Raw genomic sequence first — 27,380 nt, forward strand, 5'->3', positions numbered from 1 at the left:
AGAGTGTTCCAGCCTTGCTGCCAGAGCTGGGGAGTTCCAAGCAGCTCAGTACTGTTTTTAAATAAAACACACTTAGTACATGATGGAAAAAAAGGAATTGCATGAACAATCTAGATTCACAGAAGGCCCAGCACAAAGAAAGCCATGCAAAGGGAATCAGGCAACCTAAATTACTAAAGGTAATAAACTGGACAGGGATGGAAAAGGTTGATGACACGACAAACTCGGGATTCCTAGAAAGGTAGTGACCAGAGCCCCTGGCCTCATGTGCTGTTTGACATTAGAACATACTCAAAGGAGCTTCAAAGGAGCAAGATTCTAGTCCCAAAAAGAGCTGAGCTGGGTCAGTTTTCAGTTAAATGCTAAAGGCTCCTCCATCTAGTTCACAGTACAATCCTCAACAACAAATGGTCAACCCACAGGACATACAGAGCACATCCTCCCATCTCAGACCCGCTTTTACTACACCACAACTCTGATCATGCCATCAGCAAAAAGGTCAGAACTGTTTAAACACCTCACTGCAAATGAGCTCATCCCACCATGAGCAGGTATGTTAATGCATCCTCCAAGCTCAAGCTGTTACAGGTTTGGGACTGTTTCAGTGCACGTGTGCCTTGGTAATGTCCCATCACCTCGTGTTTGTGGCTCCTGCCCCACCAGAAAGAGAAACCATCCTCCTCGGTTCCCTCAGCTGTCACTGCTCCCTCCTCTCTGTCTCTCATCTCTTCCAGTAACTGCCAGTTTCCAAAGGCAGCCAGATCTGCCACAAAACACATTCTTGGGTGGCTCAGTTACAAAGCAGTTAAAGAAAATCCCCCCAAACTGTTCACAATCACTGCAACCCCTTCCCTGCACTTCTCTGTGACTCCCCAGGAAAACACAGGAGGGCAACTCCACCACGGCCAAGGTGTACTGGAGAGCCCAGCAGGAGCACAACAGGTCAGGAAAGGCAAGGCCATGGATGCAGGCTGGCACAAACCCCAGCCACAGCAGCAGCCACCAGCTTACACACTCCAGTTTTGGTGCCACAGGTGTTATCCAGGGCCACAGGCTGCTTCCAGAGAGCCCAGACACCAACATGCTGCGGATAACACGAGTGCCATGAGTTTCAGGTGACCCAACCCCAGCTCTGCAGCCCTGCACACCGATCTCTCCCCTTCCCCTGTGACCCTGCAGTGTCCCTCAGCCACGACACGTGCTCCCTTCCTTCTGCAGAACAGCTCTGCCCCGGAGCCGCGCTGTCCCCGCGCCTCGGGAGGGACACAGTTCCCTGCAGGAGCGCTCACAGCTGCCCAGCCCTGCGCCACCAGGACATCGAGAGATGAGACAAGAGGAACAGATTTAGACCAAAAGCAGTGGACATTTATTCCTCGTTTGTGCAAGAGTGTCAAGATGCATTTGGGAATGGCTGGGACAGACCCTGTGGCTGGAGAGCCAGCAGCTCCAGCCTCTCCTGCCCGATGGCTTGGGTTACAATTCTACTAAGAGGAGATAAACTTGCAGACTCACCTACTGTCACACCAACGATGCTGGCAAATACACTTGTATACAAAGAAAAGTTTCAAACTACATTTTTTTTCACTAGATTCAAGTGAAGACTTTGTTCCAAAAAAAAAAAAAAAAAAAAAAAAAAAAGACACATACAAGTACAATTTAAAACTGTATGAACATTTGCAAATGTTTAGTGCAAAGTAATTATGTAAAAGCTACATTTTATGAAAGTTTGTGCTGATGTGTTTGGTAGGTTTTTTCTTTTTTTTACCCTTTTACATCCATTTTTTTAGTTACATAAGGTTTCACTTACCTACAGTACATATGCATTGTGTTAGGTCCCATGCAAGTGGGAGTAATACCATCAGGCTTTGTAAAATGTCACTCTGATTCGCATTTAGTAAACTGCTTATTTGGTTTAACAGTCAAGTTCCTGGCACACTACACATCCTGATTTCATCTAAGTGCTCAAGCTCCTGTTTGCCTCTTCAGGTGCCTTGTGTGATGCAAACCAAACTGCTTCACGACTTCAGCCCAAAAAGTTTTTTTAGAGAAATCCACCGTTAGTTTAAGCCTGTAACAAACTGCTCTGAAAATTAAAAGCCTATTCACACAAAGTTATATGTAATGACTGTAGTAATCAGTTTATTACACAGATTATTCATTCTTGAACGTACAAGCTCCAGGGGAGCAGTTGGGTCTTTAAATACACACAAGTTTTCTGTCATATGGATTTTTTTTTTTTACCCTTACATCCAGAAGACCTAAGCAGTTAAAAAACTTAAGAAAAAATAAGAGCTATTAGCTAGGTATTAACTGAGAAACCACATACAAACCAAAAAAAGTATGAAGGGAGGGAGAAAGTTGAAACAAATCAACATCACTTGATGCACTAATAGCTCCAATCCATTTAAATGGTGACCGGTTAAACTTAGACCTTAAACACAGGATGTGGGTACAGCTTCTCATTGGTCATAACATTTACCTAAGGTGTAGGTCCTTCAGAATAAAATGAATACAGAAACAGCTTCAAGTTCTTCACCTTGCTTTTCATAACTGTTATGAGTTTAAAAGGATTCCACTTAAAATCCTTCATGGATCAGCAACACTGTCCCTAGAAAATCTGAAACGCACCAGAACTCTCCCCATTCCCACTTGATTTCCCAATTTAACTCAGCAAGGAATGCTTTTAGGCTCACAAAGTTATGACTGAAGAACCAGCTTTTCACACACACACTTCTCTGCTAGGAGTCAATGTTGGTACGGGGAAATACAGTATTTCTAGTTTGTTGTTCCAAGTATGTACAACACGCAGCACTGCTGTATCAGGTAAACATGTGCACAGGGGAAGATGAGGCGTGGGCTCATAGAAAGCAGTCAAATGGAAATCAAAAGGACTTTCTCTTTCAGAGTTCCCCTATCTTTATTTGTAGAGGTTATCCAATAATTTCTTTAATTACATCGCGTACTTCTGAGTCCATTCCCGAGCTATTCTGTTGTACCTGTATGTATAAAAAGAGGATTTACTTAACATGGCATCTGCACAGTATTCCAGCTCCAGCACTCTAGTCTACACAGGGCATGAAACCACAGTACTATCATCAATTTGTAAAATTTAAGAGCAAAATCAAACATTAAACAAGCAGGGGAAACAAAGCCCACAGTGCTTCATGGAAAAGAAATACCTGGTCATATTTACAACAGGAATATGAGATTTTTGTGATTGGAGGCACAAAATGGAGCTAGAGCAGGGCTGAGGGGAAAGGATTTTCAGGAAGGCTTTATCTGTGCCTTCCCCAGCCCCATCCTGCTGTGTCCCTGGGTAAACTCCTGCTGTCGGGTTTCACTTGGTCATTCTGGAAAACAGATTAACATGTTCCCCCATCTTCTGCTTCCCTGCAAAGTTAACCTCAGTACCTGCCATCAACTCATCTGCTAAACCCCAACAGCCTTTTTTCTTCCTACAATTTGGCTATTTTGATGACTGTCAGGACACACTGATTTGTCCATCAGAATTTTTAATTCTGAAGGCAAATATAATTCACTTCCCAAGAAATCCGTAGTGTTTGCAACCAAGTACCCCTTACAGCCAGAGGAAGCTCAGGATACTCATGTAAAACAAAGCAGTTGTGTGATTAGCTTCTCTCTGACAACAGAAGGCAAGCTGTTCATGTTCTAGAGAATTTGTAGAGTAAGACACAGTCTGAAGTCTGCTACAGTTATGTACACCAAGTTGGTTTGGTGTTGGAATTTAGTCTGTAGACAATGTTCTTTAGCTTAAACAATCTGACAATCCACTCGTAACTAACTCTCTATTTCATATCACTGCTCAAAGACTACCCAAGGAACAACTCCTTCTATTTAAACCCAAAATTTACTTCCCTGGTTTTGGAAAAAATAGGAAGGAGTTCTGCACACTTAAAAGTGCAGATCATCACTGTTAACTGTGTCTTCAAGTATGTGCTGCTGGTCTTGCAGTTCTCAAAACCAGGATGCGTACACTTCTCTAACACTGCTCCTCAAGTACACAGCAGAGGAAGCAAATTTGTGGACTATTTTCCTTTCCCTGATCAAATCTGGAAGGGAACAGTGAGGTAGGAAGTGTTTACAACACCACCAAACTGTTAAAGTGCATGTTAGCACTGAAATTTCTCTGTTGAGAGTCCTCCTGCCCCACTTCTACACTACTGGTTCTTCCCTTGTGCTGTCGAGTGAAGGTAAAACAGGGAGTTTTTGTTATTTCTTTGTATGACTCCAGACCCAGAGCTGCCATGGAATATTCTCCCGTTGGAGTAACTTGCTCTCCCTCTGGTGGTTATATGGGATTAAAGCAGCTCAGACAGTGGCACTATAAAGATCCCAGGGAAAACAGAAACCAAAAAAAAATCTCTAAGAAGACCACAGAGCCTTGATTTGCCTTTTTCCACTCTCACTCTTTTCCGAGAAGCAGTTCCTCTCAGCTCCCCTTTACTGTGTAAGTGTGGATTCTGCCCTGTCAAATTCCATGGGTTTGGCTTCCATACTCACTTTTCTCTATCTGTTTTGTAGATCCGTGCAATCTCAGGCACTAAAGGATCATCTGGATTGGGATCACACAACAGAGAACAGATGGACAAAAGTACTAAGGAGAGATAAGAGACACTGAATTAGTTCCAGGACAGTTGAGGACACCTGCACCAGTCAGCCCATGCACTTCCTTCCCCTCCAGCCAGCAGCATCAGCAGCATTTATTTAAGCTTGTCAAGGAGTGCCAACCCCACGTAATTCAGCTGAGTGACTTTGAACAAACTCCTTTTACCAGTGAACTACACAACTGTTCACAACCACAACATCCCAGTGAGTAACCTCCTGGACAGATCTATCCAGCAGCAGCCTTAGATCACCAGGCAGAAGTGTTCTGCCTGAGCCTGGTACCTCAGAGTCCCCTGGGAAAACATCCTTGCTTTTGCACCCAAAATTCAACTGTTCCCTAAAGCAATCACGTCAGTGTTGGAGGACTTGGAGAAGCATTAGTCCAAAGTCAAACAATACACAAGTCCAGCTGAAATGAAGGAAGCAAGGGCTGTTCACAGCTACTTAAGAATCACAGAATGGTTTGGGTTGGGAGGTACTTTAAAGCTCATCTTGTTCAAACCCCTGCCATGAGCACAGGCACCTTCCTACTAGCACAGGTTGCTCCAAGCCCCATCTAACCTGGCCATGAAGATCTGTTTAAAAATAACCTGGTTTTGTAGTGAATTGAGAGGCTTAATTATTTTCCAAGCATAAGGGAAGTTGAGATGGATTTAGTGTAGAACAGCATTCAAAATGACCCCGGAATGCCCAGCTCCTTGCACTGCTATCAACCACAGACGATCGAATTTGAGTGTTTCACTATAAATACACAGTGCATGTACCCCAGAAGGCACATCCCGCCCGGCAGAGTGACAACCCTCATCCATACAAGGAGCCAGGACACTGCTGCAAAGCCACAAATAGCACATGGACATTCCTACACTCACTCCAGAGGAGAAAGGAAGAGAAGGCAGGAAGTTATAAGCAAAGCATATTGGGACAACACTACACCAGGCACGGCAGGGACATCTTGCCCCACTCCTGAAAATGCCAAACATTCCCTTCTCTCAGCCTGTTTGGATCAAGCAGTGCCACTCCATATGTCCCTTCACCAATTGCAGCAAAGCAGTTGTCACAGTGCAGCCTCCAAGCAAGGTGCAGATGACAAGAGCGAGGAGTTTGAAGACACTAAACACGAATCTGCTCCAATTTCCATCACTGGCAGGAGGCAGAGCTATCAATGAAAAATGAAAGGAAACAGCATGCAGCCCACAAAAGCAACGAAGGAGTTTAGACAGGTTAAAACAGGGCCATGAAACAGAGATCACAGAATGGCTTGGGTTGGAAAGCCCTTCAATGCCCATCTCATTCCAGCCCCCTGCCATGGGCAGGGACACCTTCCACTGCCCCAGGGTGCTCCAACCTGGCCTTGGACACTTCCAGGGATCGGGCAGCCACAGCTTCTCTGGACAACCTGTGCCAACCTTACCACACTCCATAGAGAAGATGGAAACAGGTCTGAAATTCAGTTCTTTTTCAAGTGGGACAAGAGTGAAAGCTTCCCTTAGGTCTGAATTACACAAGTTGCTCAGTGCTGTGAGCAGCAAGAACCCACAAAGCCACTTAGTTCAGTTTTCCCACCTGTTTCTGTAGACACTTCACTAAGGAATTATCAATTCCCAGCTTAAAGCTTCCAAAACAAGTTTGGTAATAAACTGGTCTTGGTTTGGGTGAATGTATTTCTGGTTTTAGAAAAAGGAGCAAACCTCTTCTCCTTTTTCCCAGTTTTCCACAGTGCACTTGTGAGAGTTAAGAGCTTAATGATTCTCCACCATCAAACTGACACGGGGAGCATTTACTGAGCTCCCTCTCAGCTCAGAGTGAAGCAGGTCTGCCTGCAGAAGCCACTGCTGCTGAACTGCTGTCCCTTAGCAAGGCAGCACATTTGGCAGCTGCAGCACAGATCCAGCACCAGTTCTTTACCCCTATAAATCAAGGAAAGCCCTTGTTGGTTCTCAATGGGAACCTCTCTGCCACCTCACACTGCTCCCAGTCAGTGTAGTTTCAAAACAATCATTTCTCCAGCGGTTTTCCTGTAGCTCATTTCTTTCTGTCTGTCAGACTCCACTGCTCTGGTCACTGAAGCTTCTTCAGCTGTAGGATGAGCAAGGCAGGTCCAATCCATCCCCTGCCTTCACCAAAAGACACAGGAAATCTTATTAAAAGTCTTCTGGTCAACTGTTGTAACTACTCCCTCAAGTTTTATCTTATCACACTCCTTTAAAAACCCAAGGACTTTTCTGAACACAGTGGCTCAGCATTCAACAGCAGAACCACACTGCAGGTCTGTCTATGGCTCTGCCCACCCTCACACCGCTTTTCCTAACACTCAGCAGCTCACTTTTCAGTATCACCCCAAAAACACTGAATAAAAGTGGACATCAGCATTTGGCTTCAAGCTGCACTGCCACATTCAGCTGCTTTGATTTATTTTTCTATGTCTTCATTATTCTCATTACACTCACTCTTGCTGGTGACTTCACATCATTCCCCTTTTATCTGTACAGCCTCAGCAAAAAAAAAAAAAAAAAAAGGCATTTTTAACTGAACTGGTTTAATTTTAACATCCTGCTGAACCCAGCTATTTGTCCAAAATAAATTCTGCAAGTTTCTCCCGAGGCCTTCCACTAGAACACTGCACATGCACATTTTAGACCAACGTACAGAAAAATCCCCTGGAAAAGGCACCACATCAAAGTTTCAAGTGCAAGGGTAAAGGGGAAGCAGCGCTTACAAATGGCAGCTGTGTGTCAGAATTCTTTGATGCACCAGAGTAATAACGAGTTAAACCAACACTATGGAATAAGAGACTCACCAGGCCACCTCCCTCTGCAATCAAATATTACTGCAACGAATTCCTCAGCAAAGCCATGATATATTCTAGTCAAAAGACTACAACATTACTATCAGACAATAAAAAGAGAATTCCCTAACCTTTTTTGAACCACAGAATCAGGTTGAATAATTACACAAGGCAGGTAAGTGACACTTTACACTTGAACATCCTGCATGGCCATAGGCAAAGCATTATCTGCTTGGCAGCATCCCTTCAAGTCTCTCACTGACAGGGATGTACCACAAGTGTGCACTCTTTGAATTCAAGTCTGGATTTTTCTCAGTAATAGCAAAATAAATTTTACTTGCCATCGACTCAAGGGATTCATCCCTTGAAATAACTCTGTACAGAATTATTTCTCATCTTATCACTCTTAGCTGTCAGAGCTGTCCAGCCACTAAGCAACTTCAACCACTGTCAGTTTAAAGTTCCTTTTCACTTGAAAATTGGTTTTGCTTTGTTTTATTTCCCCAACTAGGCAGCCTATTGACCTCCAACCCTTCAACTACACTCCCCATCTATCTCTGCAGACAACAGACACAATTTACTCCTCAGTGTGCTTCCTGCTGCCATGCACTAGCACAGACTGAGTACACAACACCAAGGAGCCAGGAGAACCAAACTCATCAAGCAGAAGTGCTGCTAACAAAGTGCTTCTAGAAAATGGGCTCAGCTTCCCCACAGAGAAGGACGGAAATGCATTCTCATCAGGCAGAATGATCACTGAACTCTTAAGACTGCTTGAGTAACATGCAAAGTAAGCCCCACCAGTGTAACACTGTACAACTGAGATCCAAGTTCCCACTGCCCAAGGCCTTCCTTCACAAAGCATGTAACACTGAAATTCATGGGCAACCTTCCTCCAGGCAGCTCCTCTGTGCAGGCAATCATGCCACTGACAACTTGTCAACAAGACCAGCTCCAGCTTCCCACTGCACAATCCACCTCAGCATCTGCTCTGCTCTCACACCACCAAGGGCAGCCCACCACCCTCGATGGGCAACTGCACCTTCCTGGTTGTGCCCCACCTCAGGCTGAGCAGATGCAGATGCAAATTCTATATGTAAATTCCTAGGTTTCCTCTGCTATGAAGCAGCCCAGCCATTAGTCAGGACAATCCATGACATCAGCCCTCCACAGGTCTTTCCAGCACTAGCCAAATGAGCAGTGCAAAACAGAATTTAAAGCCCACATGGCTACTGGAACATCTAAGTTTATGTGTTAAAGCTCCTGGAACTAAAGAGATGAAGAGACTCTTAAAAGATCCTTATCTTCCAAAACACAAACTCCAAATCACTCACTTTGTCTGCAAAGCCTGACTGGTCTAGTATCTACCACTCAGGCCACCCCCTTGACACAGGGTACCAACCACTACAGATCCTGCTGTTTAAGTCCAGCTGGAATTCCAAACAAACTTGCTCCAGTAAAGCACTCATCCATGGGGCACTTCAGAGTAAGGAAAAGCAGCTGAGGAGCCATGGAATCTCCAGCTGAATTCACAGAAGGGAGATAAATGGCATTTATTTTTCCAAGGTAATGAGCTACCCAGAAGAAACAGCTGGTGTGTTCTGATCCAACTGCTGTTTGGTGCAGTTACTGCTCTCCAAAGAGGAGACAATTTAGAATCCACCTAGGAATAAAGGTCCATCTCTAAGCAGGCACAGAGACTGCACCAACAAAATGTGTGGTACAGTACCAAGAAGGTGCTGAGATGGTTGCTCTGCCTGCCAGACTGTCAGGACAGCAGGATGACACTCAGCTCTGCATCCTGGCTGGAGTCACACCAGAGTGCCAGGACCACCTGATAATGGAAAAGCTCATGCAGTGACACAGAGCAGCTAGATAAAACAGGGAAGCATCAACCCCTGCCCATCCTGAGTTCCCAGCAATGGCAGCAGCCCACCCCACCTGCTCTGTCCTGAGTGAATGACAATCACTGTGCCAGGGCTCCACAAAAAGAGATTTGTCACCTCCTGGAGACCAGGCCGTGGGCTCTGGCACACAATGCTGTGCTTCTGCTCCAGCCCAGTTCCTGAATGTGAAAGTAACCATTTGTCAGCTCAGGTTTAACTGAGCCTGGTATGCTGGGAGACACCTCTGCCAGCAGAAATGGGAGCTCTGGACATGTAACGCTGCTGAGGAATTCTTAATTCTCTGTTGACAGATTTATCCAGCTGTCCTGCTTCTCTCACCAGTGAGGGCTCCTTTGTTTATCATCAACCTGGCAGCCTCCACATCAAGGTTCACTGCTACTTCCATCTCTATACTTTAAAAACCAGGAAAAAAATTGGCTCCTGTAAGGAACATTCTCCTGCACAGTCGCTGGTTTTGAGTTTCAGGCCCCAGATTCACTGAAGCTTGAGATGTGCAGTTGTCAAAGCTTTATCAGTACTGACAGAAGTTAAGATTGCAGCATTAAACACTGGAAACACCACTGACCAACAGTTTCAAATGCCTGGCTCCTGACTGTGAACAGGCAAGATGCAACCAAATAAATGAAATGAGCCTCTGCTCAAGTTAAATGTAGTTTCTTAACCACAACCCTTTTCCAACTCCTCCAGCTGTCTTCCCCAGCCTTACAGGAAGTGTACCTTTAAATCTGAGCAGTTTAAACTTCTGGCTTCAAAGCAACTGGCATTCCTGCTAAGTCAGTTCAACAATTTCTGGTGATAAAAGAAGAAAAGTTAAGTGTTGCCCAGTGTATCACAGACTGGTTGAGGTTGCAAGGGTCCTCTGGAGATCATCTCATCTCAAGCAGAGCCACCTAAGACAGGGTGTACATGACAGTGTCTGGAGGCTTTGGAGTATCTCTCAGGTGGGACAGCCCACAACCTCCCAATGCAACCTGCGCTGGTGCTCAGCATCCTCCCAGTAAAACTACAACATCAAGTGTTTGCTGCTGTTCAGAGACCTTCCTGTGATTCGGTTTGTGCCCACTGCCTCTTGTCCTGTCACTGGGCACTATTGAGAAGAGTCTGGCTCTGTCATCTCCACATCCTCCCTTCAAGTACTCACAGGCACTGATAAGATCCCCCTGAACCTCCTCTTCTCCAGGCTGAACAGTCCCAGCTCTCAGCCTGTCCTCCTAAGGGGAGATGCTCCAGTCCCTCCATGGCATTCCTGGCCCTTCAGGGGGCTCTCTCCAGTACACCCACACTTCCCTGGTCAGGACAGCCCACCCTGGACACATGCTGCAGACACAGCTTTGTCAGCACCCAACGCAGGGAATGGATCACAGCCCTGCTAGCACCACTCTTCCTGGCACAGCCTTCTCTGGAGCAAGGGCAGCTCCTAGGAAGCTGCACAAGCGGCTCAATTACAGTTGTGAGAGCTGAAACAAAAATGGGCATTTCCCTCAGAACCCCAACTCAGCACAGCTGGAGAGATTGACCCATGCTCTGTGACAAAGCCACCCCCAGTAATGTGGGTAAATGCTACAATGGGCAAATTCAAAAGCCAAGTAATCAGAAACCAACTTCCTGATTTTGAAAACAGCACTGTGAATGTCCAATTCAGTTTCTTGGTACTATTACTTCCAGCAAGTCTTAGTGAAGTGATTCATGAAGAGCAACATCACAGAAAATCCTCACTGCACCAGGCATGGAAGTCTGGACAGTGGGAGCTGAAGTCTTGCACAAATGAGGCTGAGCTTACTCACTGCCCCTCCCAGGCAGGGCCCTCCAGCACATTCACACAGGCTCTGTGATTTATTTGTTACAAAACATGGGGAGAAGTGGGACAAGACAGGAGATTAGTCCAACCTTTAATGCAGAAGTGCTTTAGTTCAGGATTAACTCTTGCACAGCCACTTGCCAAATTCAAGAGAAAGAGTGTTTTCCCCCCCAAAATGGCTGAGAATAGCTGTAATAATGTTAAAACACTTCATTCTCCTGTTTCAGGCAACAGGGATTCTTATTTATGCAGACTTGGAGATAATGTTTTTCATTTAAGCCTACACATTCTGCTTAAGCCTTGGAGTTCAAATTACCCACCACAGTGTGGCTAACACTGTATTCTGAGATTATTTATACTCCAGAATGTATTCCTGAAGGAACACTGAGTTCAGAATTACTAATACAAGCAAGTCCTCTGTTGTACTGAGACAGTCACTGCTGTTCTTCCAAGATTTAACTGTTCTAACAATTGTAGGAGGGACAGAACAAAACCCCAAAATGCCAATCACCTCTACCATAGCCACAATCACTTTATTAAATTGCTTACAGAGGGCTGGTTCCAGGAGCCAGAGGAGCCAAGACCCCTATCTTCATCACTGAACTGGAATGATTAAGTAGCACTGACGTGATTTTTCAGTCTCTCCACCAAAAAGTGGCACTTTTAACCCAACAGGAGTCACTGCAGATCCCTTCCCCTCTCTCCTTGCAGGTTAAGGTGAAAAACATCTTCATGTAACACATGTTAAATGTGAGCATAACAGTGAGCTGCTGACAGTGCTGCCTCCCATCTGCCTCAGGAGGAAGCTGTGCATGATAAGCTCTTTCCTACAAGGATTGTTTCTACTCTTCACAGATTTCTCAATCAGTAGGAAGTACATTTTTTCATAGCTGTGCTCTAAGTTATCTGCTTACAGATTTTAACTTCAAACAGCTTGCTCCCAGTAGCATCCAATTTAAATCATGGCACAATTCAGGAAATACTCAAAGGAATCTACACTACAAATAATAAATTGCTGCTTTGGAAGAGGTGTGAGTTTATTGCTGAATGTTTTAAGTCTTATTATTCACCCTAAGTTACCTAACCCAACAATTTTTCCTGCTTACAACATCTTCATTCTTTGATAAGGCTGATCAGTTACTAGAAAGCTGAAATACCCCTGAATTCTGTCACAACACATTCTAATCTGACTGAACACAAGATTTCAACAATTTCATCCTCAAAAGATTCAGGTTGCCTTTGTGGATTTTATTTCCATGTTCCCAAGATGGGAACACTTCCCCTAAGTATCAACTCTTTTCTTCTGAAGTTGATATCTGCCATTTGACAGGGCATCCCTGTGATTGTGAGGAAAGTGTTCCTATAAAGTCTCCTCTAAGAATTTGCTTTTTTGCTTTAATTCCTTCTGTAATGTAGCACATGGGAGCTGGAATAAGGTCTTCTTCCAGATTAGAGATGTGTGTGATGTTGTGCTGAGTGCACAGAGTGTGGGCATTCAGCTGAACTGTTGAGCAGTGAGAAGTGATCAGCACTACAGAGCCCCCAAAACCCAGGAGGGAGAGGGGCACTGGAAGGGGCAGGTGGTACACAACAGTCACCCTGATCCCAGGGCTTATTCCAGCTGAGTCACACGGATAAAGTTTGAAAATGGCAAGAAAAAGAGCCCAAAGCAGAACCCAGAGGGAGACTGAGATGTTAAAGCATATTGAAAATGTATTTGGGGAGTAAAATTAACACTAGGATGTATTTGCTGAGTGATTAAAGCTGACAGCCACTAACAGGCAGTTCCCTGCCACCCTGGACCAGCCTCTTAAATTCTTGCCCCATCCTCTCCCAGTTGTCCTAATTCCAGTCTATCTTCCAGTATTTTCACTCGTGCTGTCTATCACCCCACAACCCATATGGTCACTTCAGACTCCCTAAAACAATACAGCATTTTCTCCAGTTAAGCAGCAATTAATCAAACTAGAACAGACATCAGTGCTTGGGGCTAATTTAGTGCTTCTAGGAGCAGCCAGTAGTGACTGAGAGCACTTGAAAGGAAACTGCAGCAACCTGACAATCAAGCATTTTTCCTTCATTGACACCATTTTTTCAGTTCTTTCAAGACTTTGAGCCTTGTGCCCAAGCAGATTCACTTCTGACAAGAGACAGGGAGATACTGTTTCACCTTCCCATCTGCTTCTGCAAATGCCCTTAGCTGGACAGAGGAGGTGGGAACTTCCACGGGTTCAGGGAAAGGCAGACAGTGATGATGGCCAAGGGATGTACCAGGATCACCTGTCTGAACCAGGAAGTGCCTGGGAACATTATTTGTACTTGGAGAGGAGAGGAGGCAACAGGAGAGCCTCAGTGCAGGGACACTGAGAAGGACAATGTAATCAATGTGCCAACTGCTGCATTTGATTACAAGGGCAGTGTGAAGTATAGAACAGAAGGGTCAAGACATGATCATGCACAGGGTAGACTCCAAATATTCCTGAATAGCCATGGCTAGACCTGCAAACCTGATCCACAGTTTGTAAATCTACAGTTTCAAGTGCCAAAAAAATCCAGCCTGTGTCTTCTTTCAAGATGTTTAAAGCCTCCTGCTATTTATATTAAATATGAATACTGCTTCATCAGACAAAGGCCATATTCCAGTGCCCCACAAGCTAATACAGTTCACAGAGACTAAGATGCTATTTAGCTAATTCTTTTAGATTGTCCAAGCCAGGCAAGTTTTAAACCATGTTTCAGTAGTACACACCATTGGAAGTTCTGGTACAAGATTACTAACTCGGATTCTCCCTTGATTCTGATGCTCCCTTGAAACAGAAATCCTTTTAATGACAAAGAATTAGCAACTGCACCGTTTTTTAAAAGCCACAGTTGTTCCCTTATGTATTTCACTCTGGGCATATCTTGAACATTTAAGTCTTGCATTGTCCCACACTAGGTTTTACTTTAATATATATTAATATCTATTTTTAGTTAAAGTGTTCTGAGGTGAGGTGGCAGGAGTATGTACTCAGTGTAGTAAGACTTATCTGATCCACTGGCAGAGCTGAGGAGTCTCCCCATGGCCATGGGGAAGCTGGATGTCCTGAGCATCCCATGCTCAGGAACTGGCTGCAAGCTCCATGGAGAGACAGAGGACAGAGGCAGTGACCACAGAAATGGTGGATTCCAGAGGAATGCAGCAGTTTTTAAATCCCAAATCAGTACTTCATTTTAGCAGAGTAAAATGAAATAAGCATTGGAGGTACCTTTTGAAATAGTTAGTGCTGGGGACCACTGTGATCGTAGAATATCAAGACAAATGCTGCCATTACTGTTAATATTTGGATGATAGATTCTTGTTGTAAATGCAACCTGCAGAAGAAGGAAAATTTCAGTGTAGGCTCACAAATACACATCACACCACATGGTCACAGACAGATTTATGGCAGAAGCCACTCACCTTAGGTGGTTTGAAGGGATAATCTGTTGGGAAGTGAATTGTCAAGAAAAATACTCCACCTTGATAGGGACTGTCGTTCTGTTAATGAAAAAGAATCATTGCAGCTTGAGGAGTTACTACAAGACCACCACTCATAAAAAGCCATGAACATCAATTCTCTCATACTTACTGGTCCCATTATTGTAGCTTGCCAATGGAACACTGAAAAAGAGAGAGATTTACTTCAGTTTGGAGAAGCTCAAGTAATGATCTACTTTCTTCCAGACAAAGCAGCACAGAAAAGTCTATTTTAAAAACAAAGCCTTCTGAAAGGCCGTAGGGAAGAGAGCCAAGGAATTAAAAAGAGACAGAGCAAAGCACTCGATACTCTGCAATCCTCACTTCAGGGCTGTACCACACATATGCCCTGCAAAAAATCCCATTACAATTAAAATCCACAAAGTTCTAGGCAACTTTTCAGACTCAAAATTGTGAGTTTGAACTTTGCAACTTCTAATGAATCAGCACCCATGAGTGCCCTCTTTGAGCCAGCTACAGCAAAGGCCCAGCATGAACTCACACCTGCTCTCCTACTCAGACCTGTGACACACGGAGGGGAAGCCCCAGCTCTGTGTAAACCACACGTACAGAGGTGACCTGAACCAGGGGTGTCCTCACAACATTTAAGCTTGACCTCCACAGAGGGCTCAAGATTTCATTAAAGCAGCAGAAAGAACTGTCCTAAGAGAATGCAGGAATGACAGTCTGCCCCATACTTGGAGCAGGATGTGCCAGGACACACTTCAGGTTAAAGGGACAGAAGTTCATCCTCACTTGTGTGCGTCTGCTCAAGAGAACTTTCACCTGGTAACACACAGGAGTTGTGAAGAATGTGCTGGAAAGGAAAACTGTCAGAGCTGATAATCTGTAGGAGGTACACTGGGGAGTTCTCAGGGTTCCTGTGCCTCCACAGGCTCCAGTGCCTGTGCAAAGAGCACCAGCCTAGGAAATTATTTGTGAATTAAGACTGTAGAAGCTTCCCTCAGCATGGATGTCACCTACACGGCACCTTCAGCGCTGGGGAGTTGTAGATGACTCCAGCTGTTTCAAGGGAGGTCTTCAAGACAGGAGACGAAGGCACCTGGAAGTGTCAGTGCTTCACTGGCACCAGCTGTCAGGACTAGCTGTGCCAAAAGCAGAGCGGTACTACCTGTTCTCATCCAGCACGAGCAGTTTTTAATTACACATGGTACAAGCATTACAGCTCAGGATGATCTCATACAAGGAAGGAGGAAAAAAGCAGAGTGGGAGCAGCCCTGGAAGGCCAAGGGAGAAGAGTGTTGGGCTGGAACAAGTTTGTTTTGATCTACTCCTACATTTCTACAGGAATGTGTAACTTTCTATACACTTCAGCTCTGCTGAGTAGCTCAGAAATGATTCAGAAAGATCTTAGCAGCTCGTTTTTTCCTTTTAGAAAGGATATCTGAGCTTAGAGCTCTCAGCTCTAACAGAGACAGAGGATTTCACTACTTCAATATTCACTCTCTCATAGCCTGAAAAATTATTTTTCTCAAAAAACTTTGAGAAACTCTACACCCAATGCAGAATTAAAAAAACAAGATAGCAGCTCACACGTAGCATTCACTCATCTTCAAGGGGTTCAGACAGTTTTCCAGGAGCTCCCAGTCACCTGAAGCAGGACAGGGAGAAACGTGGAGGAGAGGACAAAGGGGCAGCAGAAACCCCACAGGAGATTGTAGCTAATTACAACAAAACCAGTAAAAATCTCACAGATGAGATTCACTGTGATGGCTCTGCAGAGGCACCACTGAAAAGAGAACCTCAAATAACCAACAATTCCCTTAAACCCAATAAAACTCCAGAAATACAAACATATCCACAGGCAATCTTAACTTTTTGAAAGCTAGAAGGGACTTCTGTCTCCTCCCACTCAACTCCCACCCCAGACTTGGATGCTTGTTTAACCTAAGCTTTAAATCCTGGTAACATCCAGGTGAATGTAGAGATAGATTTGTCATGCAAAGCTTATTCTAACTGATTCCTTCCCTTGAAATCAGCCATACAGAGTTATTTACAAAGGCAGGGGGCTGCTGGCTTTCAGTAGGTAAGCACAGGTACATGTTTGGAGAAGGCTAAGCCACTGGAAGCATACCAATGTCATCCAGTCACTAGCACATTCCCAAAACACAGGCCAGAGGTGGGTGGAAGAAAGCTAAAACTACATTGCCAAGAAAATCCCATTCCTACAGTTCACAAGGCAGGAACACTCCTTCATTTTCTGAGGTTCATGAACCACAGGGATGAGAAGCTTAGAGCTGGGGACAGTTTGTATCAGCTGGAATAGCCTCAGGATAGCCCTCTGCAAGCACAGCATGTCCTGAACTCTGGGAAATGTCGCTCTGACAAGGCAGCGGTGGCAAACCTGGAGCACAGGGACCTGGGAGAAGGCACCTTTCTGTTGCTGCCACTGCTATCCACTTACACACATCCACATTGTGGCTCTCAAGAACAAAAGTCTTTCATTAGAGGTCTTTCAGAAAGGTTGCTTCAGGAGAACTGAATAGTACTTTAAAGCTTTCTGTACTCAGTAGTAACTTTCCATTCTCAGCCGTCACCAACTTCTGCTAGCACCTCCTCTGCCAGACAATCGTCATCACCTCTGATAAGGCTTTGGAAAACACAAAGTAGGTTATCATGGCACAAATCACACTTGCTAATTTAAGGGAATAAAAGCTTCTGACTGGCTCTCCATCTTAGTCATCTCTTGTCTATGAAACTACAAACCTCTGAAATACTATTTGGAAAGCAGAAACAGGTTGTGAAGTAACTACTGCTAAACACCCTCAAAACCAAGCTGCGTTTCCACTCATTTGAAAGAGCTGCTGAACAGGAACATTTCCACTAATTTCAGTATTTTCACCCTCAGGTTTCAAGTGCTTTTTTTTAATGTAGCCCTACATTTCTATAGGGATGTGTAACTTTCTGTACACTTCAGCACTGCCGAGTAACTCAGAAATGATTCAGAGAGATTCTGGCAGCATTTTTCCATTTTAGAAAGGATGCCTGAGCTCAGAGCTCCTAGCACAGAGAAGGAAGGTTCCCTGCCTCACTGTCCCCTCTTGCAGGAGCCTGGATGCTTTGCTGACATTACTTGTCAGACCACACACTGCACAGCAAATCCAGTGCAGCTGTTTACGGGGCACTGCAGTCACAGCTTCCAAGGGTTCTCAAGGAGCCTTTTCTGCATGTCAGAGCTGCCACAGGAAAGAGTGTGAGCACAGAACAGAGCAACAACTCCCAGGCACACCCCAGGTGAGCACACTTGCACAGGAAGGCCAAAGAGGCTGCGTGAGGCTGTCCCCTGCACAGGACCTGGCAGGGCACGCTGATTTGAGTACAGTTTTCAGACACCATGTACAGTTTAGATAGCTGAGTTCAGAAGGCTGTGGGCAGCTGCTCGCTGGTTTGACCACAGATCTGCTGAGGTTTTCCCCCAGGAGAATTCCAGAACAGTTAATTTAAAAGGTGTAATTCAAGATGTGCATTGAGTTGCCCCATCAATAGCATGGGAATAACACCACTAACACACAAGGAAGGTGTAAGAGATACAGAAGAGCAGCAAATTTAAGATTAGGAGGGGGAGTATTATCTAGTACTCTAAAAGAAACAGAAGGGTTCTCCTTGCTGAGGAACTGGACATTCCATTTCAGAAGGAAAAATGTGGGAAAGGGCAGGTGCTTGCTGAGAGCAGATACTTACTGTCATCCCCGACAGGCCCTGCTGAACACTGTGCTGGAGGATCACGTGCCAGGTCGTTCAACTCCTAAAAAACAGGATGAGTTTGTTTCACTTCATTTCAAAAATAACCATGTCATTGCTCAAAGGTTGCTAGGGGCACTGTGGCAGCACCACAGAACTAATAACCAGGACTCTGGAAAGTAAAGTTGCAGCTTAAACCCAGGAGACATACCTGGCACAGGCCTCAGTGACCTGTCCAGGCTCCAGAGCCCTGAGTCACAGCAGCCTCATGTCACAGGGGTTGTCAGGTCTGCCTGCACTGGTCCCAAGCATTACCAAGGTGTTGTATCTTCTACCAGCCCCGAGTCACAGAGATAAGGTGGTCTCAATCCAACAACTCTCAGTATCAGCCTTATTTTACTCCCTCAGTTGTAACAGTTCCCGTGCTGCTCCAGCTACAGTGATCCAGTTTGTCACCTCCACAGCCAGCCTGCAGCACACACAGCTCCCATAACTGGGGCTGTTTCACCTCCACACGTACACATCAGTGACCGTGGGTGGACTGGAACAAAACACAAGGCCTCCCATACCTACAGACCTCATTGAAACCCCTCACTTTGCAGTGGCTGTGCCAGTCAAGTTTTCCTCTGAAGAAATCCTATTATGAGTCTGAACAGGGTGAGTGACTCACAGTACACCTGAACTATTCCATTTTGCTTCAATTTGAAGCAAAATTTCAGCACATTTTCGAGAGTTACTGTTGCCAGTAATTCACATCAGCCATTTGCACAGGAAGTGCACATTTGGTGGGAAGTGCAAATAGAATAAAACTTCCAAGTCAAACTTTACCTGCTCTACTTCTGGCTTAGTCACTGACCTGTTTTGCATGATGGGCCTGAACATTATTACCATTTTCCTCTGTGAACTCAGTCTAGAAAGCTGAACACACACCAGATAAGGATTACAACTATTATCCAGTGCTCAGGAAACACTTCCATGCTGCCCCTGTTGTGTGTTCAGCTTTTCACCTCCAGAACAGTCCAAACTGGAATCTCCATACCAGGCTTTTGGCAGACAAAACATTTAAGTACAATCATTAAGACAAGCTGATTGCAGGAATGGAAGAAATTTGCCATTTAATGGCCTTTTGTTATTTACAGGCAGTGATTAAGCTCTTGAACAGATGATCTCTGGGAGTTCCAGCTTCTACTTCCCAGGAACTGGGAGGCCACCACTAACCCAACCCACAAGTCACAAATGCTGCCTCACATCAAACACAAATCTCTGGATTTCCCCCTCTGGATGCGGTGTCCCAGAAAACTTCACAGGCCCTGACACACACACACACAAGTTTGGGGTTTGCCCTCAGCAGCTTCCAGCTTCTAGAGAGCCCTGCTGGAAGCCTCCTTGACTTGACATCCGACTATGGAAGCTTTTCTGGTGCTCCTGCTGGGCTTTTCCACTCGGCGTTGAGCATGGACAGGAACAGACACTGAGCATGCAGCACCTGCTGAGGAGCCTCCCCCTCCTGCAGGTGGAGAGAGCATCTCCAGTGTCCTCTGAAGGCACAAAGCCCTCTGGGGCTGCTTCAACGCCCTGAACCACCAGGGCAGCACAGGAACGTGCAGAAACCTACACACACCTTCCTCAGGGTCAGTCTAGTCATGGCTACAAAGAATGGAGGGAGTCTACATATAACAGGCATGAAAACTTTGAAATAGCAATGTATCCACTCTTTCTGAAGGTGTTTGCAGTACAGTCCACTTCCAAACAGTATTGAACTCCAGTTTTCTGGAAAAAATATTCAGTGCTATTGTATTCAAAACCCCAAACACACAACTAAAAAAAATACTCCTGACACTTCTCATCCCATTTTATGCATCAATACCATACATCCACAAGACTTGGAAGGTACAACTGTAAGACTCCACGTTTCCCATGCATGACCACAACCTAGCATGGATGATATTTAACAACACACAACATGCACCTTCCCTGCTACAAAAGGGAAATAGTTACAGATATGAGTCAGGCACACATTCTACCAGTTAGTAGCATACACAGCCCCAGAGCTGTCCTGACACTCCCCCTACATCCTGCTGCCCAAATGCACCAACCACTTCACCAAACTGCATATAACAGAGGGACCACAAGGTAAGCCCCCAACAGACAGAGGCAGCAGTGAAGTTCAGGTGGCAGCAGTTTCTCATTAAAATACTATTTCATTCTTTACATCTTCAGTTCCAAGGAGATTTCTGAATTTTCTGAAGCCCTGAGTATTATCTCAGTAGAAAGTGATGACTTACAACAACCACTTGTACCACTTGTCTCAGTGACAAGGTGGCATTTCAGGACCTGCTCTGTAAATTCAGAGTTGAAGCATAGCAGATTAAAAGGTTTATGTAAAAACCAGTGTGTAAGTTCCTTGTGCTTCCAACTCTCAATTCAAGCCCCTGCAGCACAAAACTTCCCAAATTTTCTAGAACAACTTGGAGAACAAGTTCAGCTCCTCCCGTTCACCCCTCAAGACTCCTCTGGAGTGCAGGCACCAGCTGCTTCTGCCTACAGGAGAGGCAAACACACCCCTGGATTATCTGGCAGGGCATGGGTAAGCCCTTTAACATGCCATGCCATTCCCTTCCAGCTGCTCTAGGACTCCCACCACATCTGCAGATCCAAGTTCAGGAACAGGAAAGGAGAAGCTCATGGCTGCATCTACCCAGGTACACACAGAGCCAGGCCCCTGTCCTAGAGGTTGCTTCTGCCTTTTGCAGGCTCCTGTGCAGTTCCCAAGGTATCACAAGCATGACACCAGACCCAGCAAGGTCTTGGCTTCCAGTTGTTGCTGAGGGATTCTGAGAACCAGCTGGTTTCTGTAACTCAGAACAAATTACTCTGGAGTTCCCATAAAACTGCAACTCATGGAGGATTCAGCTACAGTTTGGTATCACCTACAAACCTGAATGTATTGGATCCCAAGTTGCAAAGCTGTTTTTCCCTGTGGAAGATCCAGGAAGTTTTGCTGGTCCATGATCAAGACTGACCTTGACCACACTGATATTAAGCCAAAACCTGAAGAAAGCCATAGCAGTTTCTACTCCAGACAGTTTTTGATGCTTAAGCACACGTGGGGTTTGCTTCAGGAATTAACAAGCAGCCTTTAGACCAAGATCCAGTTTGAGTTACTCAGCTCCCAGGGCTGCCTCACCCTGAGCTGGCTTTCAAGCTGAAGGCATCTTACAGAATTTAAAGTTTCTGCCATGTCCCCTAAGCAAAATACCCCTGGGGCTGGGCCCACTGCTGCGGATCCTACAATTAACCTGACCCATCTCAGAACTCTTAATGAGTCCCTTAGCAAAAATGAGGAAGTGGAAGCATGCCACAAAGCAAGGTTCAAGGTGTCCTGCCTAAAGGTCAAGTTGAACGAAACTACTACTATTAAATCCACAAAGGAGATACCTTAAAAGCTACAAAAATCTCACAAGAAACTGACATTTAGGCTCCAAAACCCAATTTAATGGTGCTCTTAAGTTTCCAACAAATCAATCCCCACTCAGGGGTTCCAGAAAAGCATTTTAAGGAAGATGGAATGTGCTTATACCACAGATCCCCCCGCTGTGCTTCCCAAGTCATGGAAGGTGTCAGTTGCCAGCAAGGCCTCAAGGCTCACAGGTAAATCAGTGCCACCAGCCTTGCTCAGCCCCACACTACCTCATCCCTACCCTCCTCCACTTCCCAGGAGCTGCTACATTGCCTTTAAAATAATGCAGGCATCCACAAACTGCAAAGAAGCTTTAAAAAAACCTATCAAATACAAATGGTTGAAGTCTTGTAAGTTTAACCCTGCACACATTTCAAGTTATAATTATCAACTCCAAAGACATTTGTTAGTGAAGCTCCATTTTGCTCTTCTAGACAACAAATCCCTCCCCAGTCTAACACACTCCTGGTAAAACCTGCTCTGGCCAAAAGATAAGACTAGTTTTAAGGATTAAGTTAATGCTAATATAGCCTTCAGTAAGAATAACCAACATAACTGGCAACATCAAGAAGCCAATCAGGCAAGTAAAAAGCCAGCATGCTTTAACAGTCAGCTCCAGCAATTTTACTAAGCCTTAGTACACAGCAGAGCTCCTCAAATCCACTCCAACACACCATACGTATTCCTCTGGATTATCCAAAGTCCTCTTAGCTTGAACTCCATGGGCTTTCCACTCTGCTCCAGTCTGAGCTGCTTTCACACCGTACTTTACTAAGAGACCATATTAGCTTGATTATAAACCTAATTTCTGCCTCAGGTTGCTGCTGTAAGTGAAATAAGCTTTTCATCTGCCTTTAGCAAGTTTATTTGCCTGAAGCCCCTAAACCCTTCAGCAACAGGCAGAGTAAGGAGATGTTACAAAATCCTGACTTATGTAACCAAAAAGGAACTCGTAGTCATTTTAGCCATGAATTGTTCCCAGCTCCCAACAAAGTAAAGCCAAGCAATGGGGAATGAGGGCCAAAGTCGAACTGATCACACCCTGCCTCACCTCAGGACCATGGCACAGAGGAGCTGCAAGCTCCCTGTGCAGGGCCAGCAGGGCAGGAGGATGGGAAGAGCCTGTGCACCTTCCCTGGGCCAGCAGCATCTCCCTGCCAGGTGCCAGGGCCTGTATCCAGAGGCATTTCCCTCAGCTCTGCTCTCCCCCTGCCCAGCAGCACTGCGCAGGAGGCAGAGTCACACGTGCGCCAAGGTCAGACCAACAATTCCCTACAGCATCCATAGGTGCTCTCCCACCCACAGGACTGTCACTCCAGAGTATCTGCCACTCTAATGCTGTCGCCACAATTAACAGAAGTATTTTAATCCTTTCCTTTGGACAAAAAATGCTTTTGCAATGCTTGAAGTTGCTCAGATCCCCCAACTCTGACTCCTCACAAGACTCTGCAAAAGTCAGAAGGCAAGTGAGCAGCATGAGAAGTCACAAAACACAGCAATAACCAAAGCATATGTTATAAACAAGCTCTGATGTAACTCTCACCTTTCCTTTTTATTTTTTTTTCCCAAAGCCCGAACAGGAAGAAGACCAAAGCAATGTGTAACTTCCTCCTGGTGTAGAATCTGAGTATCAAAACACCTCTCTAGCTAACAGAAGCTGCAGCAGCGTTCTCTGTACACAGCTCTCCAGCACAGATGGGCCGTGCTGGCAGCGCCGCGCACGCAGCGAGAGGCCCAGCGGAAGGCCCCGGTTGCTCCCACTGGCTGCTGTACAGAACTGGCAGCACAAACAGCACCGGCTCTGCTCGGCACACGTAGCACAAAGACAGCTCTGACTACTAGTGCTGGTCTGCACCCTTGTCCTCACACATCCCACCCACAGGCACTGCTCCTTTTGGCAGAAGTGATGCCCAAGCATCTCTGGACAGCAGGACTACAGCAAGTACTGCCACTCTCTTCCACAGCTGCACAGGAACAGCTCTATAGAATTCAGTTTAGCTACCCCGTTTTTGGGCCTATGCATTATAAGCAGTGGTAATCCTCGATTCCACTGCTACAGAAAGTGTTTTATTTGAGCAGGGCTCAAGCACAGCTGCTGCTTTCCCTTCCCCCTCACCCGCCAATCACACAGGGGAACCCGTGAAAGACAATGAGCTAACCTTTTCCTTGCTTTCCCATTCAAAGAACTCCAAACGGTGCCCTAGTTATCCAGTTATAGGTATTGCATTCCCTAAAGATAAGCAACACAGATGGGGATGTGGCTGAATCCAAGGGGCTTCGGCTTAAACCTTAAAATGGAAGGCCCTCCTGTACCTCCCATCCTGCCCTTGGATCGCTTCACACTGCTTTTCTTTTCTTATAAAATACATCTAGAATAAAATAGATCATTTTTACATATATATGAAAATACCAATTCAATCACTATACCTCAGTGCTACCCCAAAGGACTCTACCTGGCAGTATTACTTACATCCCAAACACTTCTCACAAGAAAAGACTGCAAGTTTCAGACCCATGATCCAATAAAAGCACCTAAACAAGAATCTGGAGCCGCACTGCCCGAAATATTGTGATGAGTAACAGAGGCAGCAATCAGAGCAGGTCTCACCCAGCCTGAGCCCTTCTGGAGCATCTGCTCAGGGAACAGCTGCTGCTGTGTGCACACATGTCACCCCAGCTCGAGCCTCTGCACAATCCCAGGAGCAACTGTGCCACCAGTGACACACTGGGACGGGCTCGGCAGGTTCCTGTGCTGCCTCACACGCCAGCAACAACACCGGCGTTCTGCCCCTCTCCCAGCCCAGCCGAGTTCAACATACAAGAGGCCATTTCAGGTAACACTGTATCAAACCTTCACTCTTGGGATTTTCTCCTTTCCAAGTTCTCAGCCCTGTGTTATCCAAGGACACAAATTTTGACAAAAAACCTCATAGAAAGCCTTTGTGATTCAGTAAAAACCCCAACTGCCAAGAGCAAGAGCCAGTGGCCAGACTGAGCCCTGCACACTGATATACCGTGACTGATAACACCCTTAAAAAAAATCCAAAGCAGCAGTTTTCTCTCCCATCATGTCTCTGTGCTCGACTCCACTGGGATTATTCCTACCCAATCCACATTCTGCAGGCTTCTGCTCCTGCCACAAGCTGCAGCAGCAAAGGTCAGAAAGTGGCTGTGCCCTCGTTATCCTGACAGAGACGGCCACCACACACTCGCAGAGACCAGAACAAGCCTGAGATGATGATAGGAGTGCTCTCCACGGGGTTTAAAATAGCCAGAGCGTAAACAGCCAGCCATGATTACTGAAGCAGTTACACTGAGACACCCACAGCAACTCACTCACACTGCTCCTTCCAGCCTGTAGCTTCACACCCATCCAACTTTCAAAGCAGCTGGGCTGTTACAACAGGCAGATTTATTTCCCTCCCCATTCGCTGTTTTGTGGAAATGCTGCCTCCAGCCCCATCGCCTCCCTCTCCTCCACAGCCACCACTCACTCCACTGAAACTCTCATTGCAGAGCTCACACAAAACTGCTTTGGTGACGCTCTCGCTACTTCTCGATGCTTTGAAGACTCTCACATCCCTACACAGTCCCTATTATCTCTCGAGATTCTTTATTCTTGAAAAGCAGCATGAAGAGTCAGTCCACAAGCACCCAATGTTAACAAAGACTCCACACATGCAGCTTTTCTCCTGTCACAAACCAGCCTGGAAACAGAAGTGCTCTCAGAGTGTTGACTCCTGACACTCAGCACACGCTGAACCACAACCAAGCAGCTTTCCTGAGTTACCTGACACAAGATTCAGCCTCCCCACGAGAGCCCTGCACTGCCTGTATGTGCCCAGCCCCCCACAGCCACATTTACCCCATTCAGCATCCACTGCTGAGTCTCCCAGGCCTATGGACCCAGTGCCGAGGAGTAAGAGCTCTTCCAAAGAGCCTGTGAGCTCCCCAGCACTGTGGAAGAGTCCTCACAACACCCTCAGGACTACTGAAGTAAGGGACAGAACACTGCAGAGAAGCAAGGCTCAGCTGGAACACAACTTCCTTATGTAACTCACTACCAGAGCCCACAGCTGGAAAATCCAAGAGTCTAAAATCATACTCCAAATACCTCCCTTCCCAGGGCTACCCATTCCACAAGCATAAATAAGGCTTCAAGTTCTCTTCCATTTTCTTCTCCACCTGAGCTTTAACCTGATCAGTAGGACACATGAAGCTTCACAAAGCCTCCAAAGTAACCTACAACCAAAGCAGAGATGTTAACACAGACCCGACACTACACACGGAACCAAACAGGGCTACAGAGTGAGCTATGAGGTAGTGGGTTTACAGCTGGTTCTAGAGAAAAAATAATTCACGTAGTGATCAAGAAGAGAAACACTATGGAAGGGCTGTTTCCTACAACAAAACCCTGTACAGATTCCAAACTGACAGCTACACATTTTGCAGGGAAAGGATACAAATTCCCTGCCTGAGTCACCAAGGTAGTACCAGTAGACTGCAATCGTCGTCGAGGGTTTTTTCCCTGGTAAAAGACACTGATAATCAAGCAAACACTGTTCTAAGACGGCAATGGACCGGGCAGCAATGTTTTTCCAAAAGGCCAGGACATGGAGCACGGCGGAGCTCCCGCTCCAGGAGAAGGCAAGCTCGTAGCCTTCCCTACAAGCCTGGGGGATGACTCAGGCTGTAGAACAGCGCTGGCTCCATTAAAAGAGCAAACCACACGACTGTGTGACAGGTTTTCTGTGCTCAGCGCTCTGCTGCCCAACGCCGCGATCCCCGTCGCTGCTGGAGGAGGTAGAGGAGCCCTCGGACACGGGGCTCCGAGACGAGCCACGCCGGAACTTCCAGCGCGGGCCACGCTGCGCTCCTCGGGCCTTCCCCCGGCCGGGCCGAGGCCCCGCGGAGCCGCAGCAGCTGCCGGGGCCGCCGCCACCCCCGGCCCGGCCCCGCCGCCGGCGCCCCCTCGCGGCCCCGGCCCGGCCCCGGGGGCCACGTTGCTCCAGAGGGGCCCGGCCGCGGTGCGGCCCCGGGGGCAGGCCCGGCCTGGCCCCCCTCGAACAAAGCGGCCGCGGCCCTCGGGAGCGGCCCCTGCGCTACCGCCCGGCCCGAGCCCCGCGGGGGGGAACCCGGGCGGGCCCGGCCCAGCCCGGCCTGCCCGCCCCCCCCACTGCAGGCCCGGGGCCGTGCCGGGTTATGTAAGGCGAGAGGGCCGGGGGGAGCGGGGCCGTGCGGGGCCGGGCCGGTTCGGCCCTTACCTTGTGGATTCTCTTCAGCGCCATTGTGTGCGCGAGGCGGCGGCAGGAGGGGCGCGGGCGGAGGGAGGGGGCGGCCCGCGGGACTATTTGCGAGGGGAGGGGGGGAGGAGGAGGAGCGCGGAGGTGGCGGCTGCGCGGGGAGGGGACGGGGAGGGACGAAGCGAGCGGAGGGGAGGGAGGGGACCGGGGCCCCCCGGGGCGGCGGGGCCGGGGCCTAGCCGGTGTCGGGCGGTGGCGGCCGCGGGCTCAGCGCTGCCGCAGCTCCTCCGTTCCCTCCGCCGCTGCGCTTTATGCGCTGCCTCCGCGCCGCCCGCAGCGGATCACTCCGCCACGCCGCCG

At 46.8% G+C, this 27,380-nt stretch overlaps 1 protein-coding gene across 1 annotated transcript; it reads right to left on the reverse strand.

The window, feature by feature from the left end:
* Window positions 1-1,602: 1,602 nt before the first annotated feature.
* On the reverse strand, window positions 1,603-27,215 carry UBE2D2 (ubiquitin conjugating enzyme E2 D2). The gene is made up of 7 exons (XM_063413832.1): window positions 27,042-27,215; window positions 18,318-18,381; window positions 14,728-14,759; window positions 14,559-14,636; window positions 14,365-14,470; window positions 4,522-4,615; window positions 1,603-2,996 (listed from the first exon to the last, which is right to left on the reverse strand). Exons 1-7 carry the CDS (start codon window positions 27,063-27,065, stop codon window positions 2,951-2,953), a joined length of 444 nt encoding a protein of 147 aa, XP_063269902.1. The 5' UTR covers window positions 27,066-27,215; the 3' UTR covers window positions 1,603-2,950.
* Window positions 27,216-27,380: the final 165 nt, after the last annotated feature.

Source organism: Prinia subflava, chromosome 16, assembly GCF_021018805.1.
Source record: "Prinia subflava isolate CZ2003 ecotype Zambia chromosome 16, Cam_Psub_1.2, whole genome shotgun sequence".
NCBI classification, from domain to species: domain Eukaryota; kingdom Metazoa; phylum Chordata; class Aves; order Passeriformes; family Cisticolidae; genus Prinia; species Prinia subflava.

Excerpts from the sequence above, each read along its gene's own strand:
- UBE2D2 (XM_063413832.1), bottom strand. The coding sequence starts at position 27,065 with ATGGCGCTGAAGAGAATCCACAAG. Across the intron at positions 14,760-18,317 it reads AGGGCCTGTCGGGGATGACA|TGTTCCATTGGCAAGCTACA; the intron begins GTAAGTATCTGC and ends TCTCTTTTTCAG. Across the intron at positions 2,997-4,521 it reads TACAAAACAGATAGAGAAAA|GTACAACAGAATAGCTCGGG; the intron begins GTGAGTATGGAA and ends TTATACATACAG.